General features: G+C 38.3%; 1 protein-coding gene across 1 annotated transcript; it reads right to left on the bottom strand.

Annotated features, from left to right (window-relative positions):
* Positions 1 to 724: 724 nt before the first annotated feature.
* On the bottom strand, positions 725 to 1669 carry LOC127677893 (olfactory receptor 9I1-like). The gene has a single exon (XM_052172844.1). It carries the CDS (start codon positions 1667 to 1669, stop codon positions 725 to 727), a length of 945 nt encoding a protein of 314 aa, XP_052028804.1.
* Between the last annotated feature and the right edge of the window lie 579 nt (positions 1670 to 2248).

Below are 2248 nucleotides of genomic sequence, written 5' to 3'. Positions count from 1 at the left end.
CCGTAGTTATTTCCACACGAAGGGAAAATAATTCATGTCCTTAAAATGAGAGTTGTGTATCAGAGTTCTGCATATACAAAGCAATATATTCAGTAAAGAAGACATCTTTGGAGATGGAGAGATGGATCTGCAGTTAAGAGATGTCTGATCCTACAAAGGACTCAGGTTCATTTTCCAGTAGCTGAAGGCAGCTCAAAACCATCTGTAATTCCAGTTCCAGGTGATGGCATGTCCTTTTCTGTCCTCCATGGGGCACTGTACTCACCCATGCATAGCCACATGCAGAGAAAACAGCTGCAGCATTAAGAAAGACAATACAGTGATGAAGAAGGAAGACTTATTATTTCCTTTATATATGAAAAAAGAAACAAAAAAATCAAATTAACTGAATTCACAGGAGTCCTAAAATGTAATATTTAACACATTAAGTACAGTAAAATATGTAGCAACAAAGACAAGATGGAAATTGTGCCATAAATTAGAATACAAACAGAAGATCCCTTAAACATCCTCTAAGTGATATTAGAAAACTCTAGGAGACTGAGACAGAAAAAAAAACTGCACTTCAATTGCTGAATATAAAATTTATGACAACTCTTCTTTCCTGGAGCAACTTGGCAGCATTTATTCTGTTTATGGGTAACATACTTATATTACTGGTATCTATTTGTATATTAATGACATGCATAAGAAACTGATAAAGGAGAGATCATGTCACTTAGTTTTATATACTCTGGGACACCTGTAACCTGCTAGTAAGCTTTCTGAAGGCAGCTTTAACATCCTTATTTCTCAAGCTGTAGATTAGAGGGTTCAACATGGGTATGATCACAGTATAGAAGACAGACACAACTTTATCTTCCTCTAGGGATTTTCCTGAACCACTTCTTATATACATGAAGGTGAGGGTACCAAAAAAAAGAGCCACAGCAGTGAGGTGGGAGGCACATGTGGAGAAGGTTTTACCTCTGCCACCTGATGACTTCATCCTCATGACTGTCTTGATGATGAGCAAATAGGAAATGAGTATGACTAAAGCATTCACCAAGATCACAAAGTTTCCAAACAAAACAATTAAAATCTCAGCATTTGTTGTATCACTGCAAGCCAGCTTCAGCAGGGGTGGAAGGTCACAAAAGAAAAAGTTGATCTTATTGTCTTCACAGAAGGAGAGAGAGAAGGTACATGTGGTTCTTTGAATGGACCCAGATAACCCACATACATAGGCTCCCAGTACCAAAATCCAGCATTTTCTAGGACTCATGGCCACAGTGTAGAGCAGAGGATTGCTAATAGCAACATAGCGATCATAGGACATCACTGCCAACAGGAAACATTCTGTACTGGCACAGAAGGTGAAGAAGAAGAACTGGGCAGCACAATGACCATAGGAGATGACAGTTTCTCCTGTGGCCAACATGGCCAGGATCTGAGGGGTGATGACACTGGTGTAGCAGCCATCCATTAAAGAGAGATGGCTCAGGAAGAAATACATTGGGGTTTGAAGCTGAACATCCATCTGGATAAGAATTACCATGCCCATGTTCCCCAAGATGGTGACCAGATAGAAGCAGAGAAACACCAGGAAAAGAGGAATCTCCCACTCTGGGAGGTCAGTAAAGCCCATGAGAATGAATTCAGTTACTGTGGTGATGTTGTTATTGTCCATATTCAGTGTGGACTGTTTACTCATTAGAAGATAAGAATGTATTGTAAAGATTCCAATACTTAAAGATCACTCCTTTTCTCTATCATAGGTGTTAAGTTTGTTTTTGTCTATATACAAAAAAAAATTTAAGAAATTGCTTAATCTGACTGATTTTCTTTAGACATTTGATGAGCATGAGGTGATCCTTTAGTTGTTATTTCTCATTTACATTTGGAAATTTCTGTGAGGACAAGAAAGCTAATCCTCAGGTTTGGAGAGAACCAAGCTGCCCCTTTTGTGCTTGCATTTTAATCCCTTTGAAGGCAAGAATCTCTTTTGCTGTATACCAATATGTGTTCATCCATAGTCTACATTAGCTTCCCCATCTTTAGAAATGGACTTCCTTATCACTAGTCAAGCCCACCTGTTTATGCTGTCCTTGAAGCTGAATCCTGGATTTCTTTCACATCCATACATAGTCCTTAACTTTTGCTTTATACTCAAATCAATTAAATCTATTCTTCCCTTAAAAAACAGGAAGTTGATCTGCCTGTTATTTTGTGCTGAATAATCCCTCATTGCTCACATTCATATAGTTTT

Source organism: Apodemus sylvaticus, chromosome 1 (assembly GCF_947179515.1).
Source record: "Apodemus sylvaticus chromosome 1, mApoSyl1.1, whole genome shotgun sequence".
Lineage (NCBI taxonomy): Eukaryota > Metazoa > Chordata > Mammalia > Rodentia > Muridae > Apodemus > Apodemus sylvaticus.
This window is presented reverse-complemented; position numbering and strand designations above follow the sequence as displayed.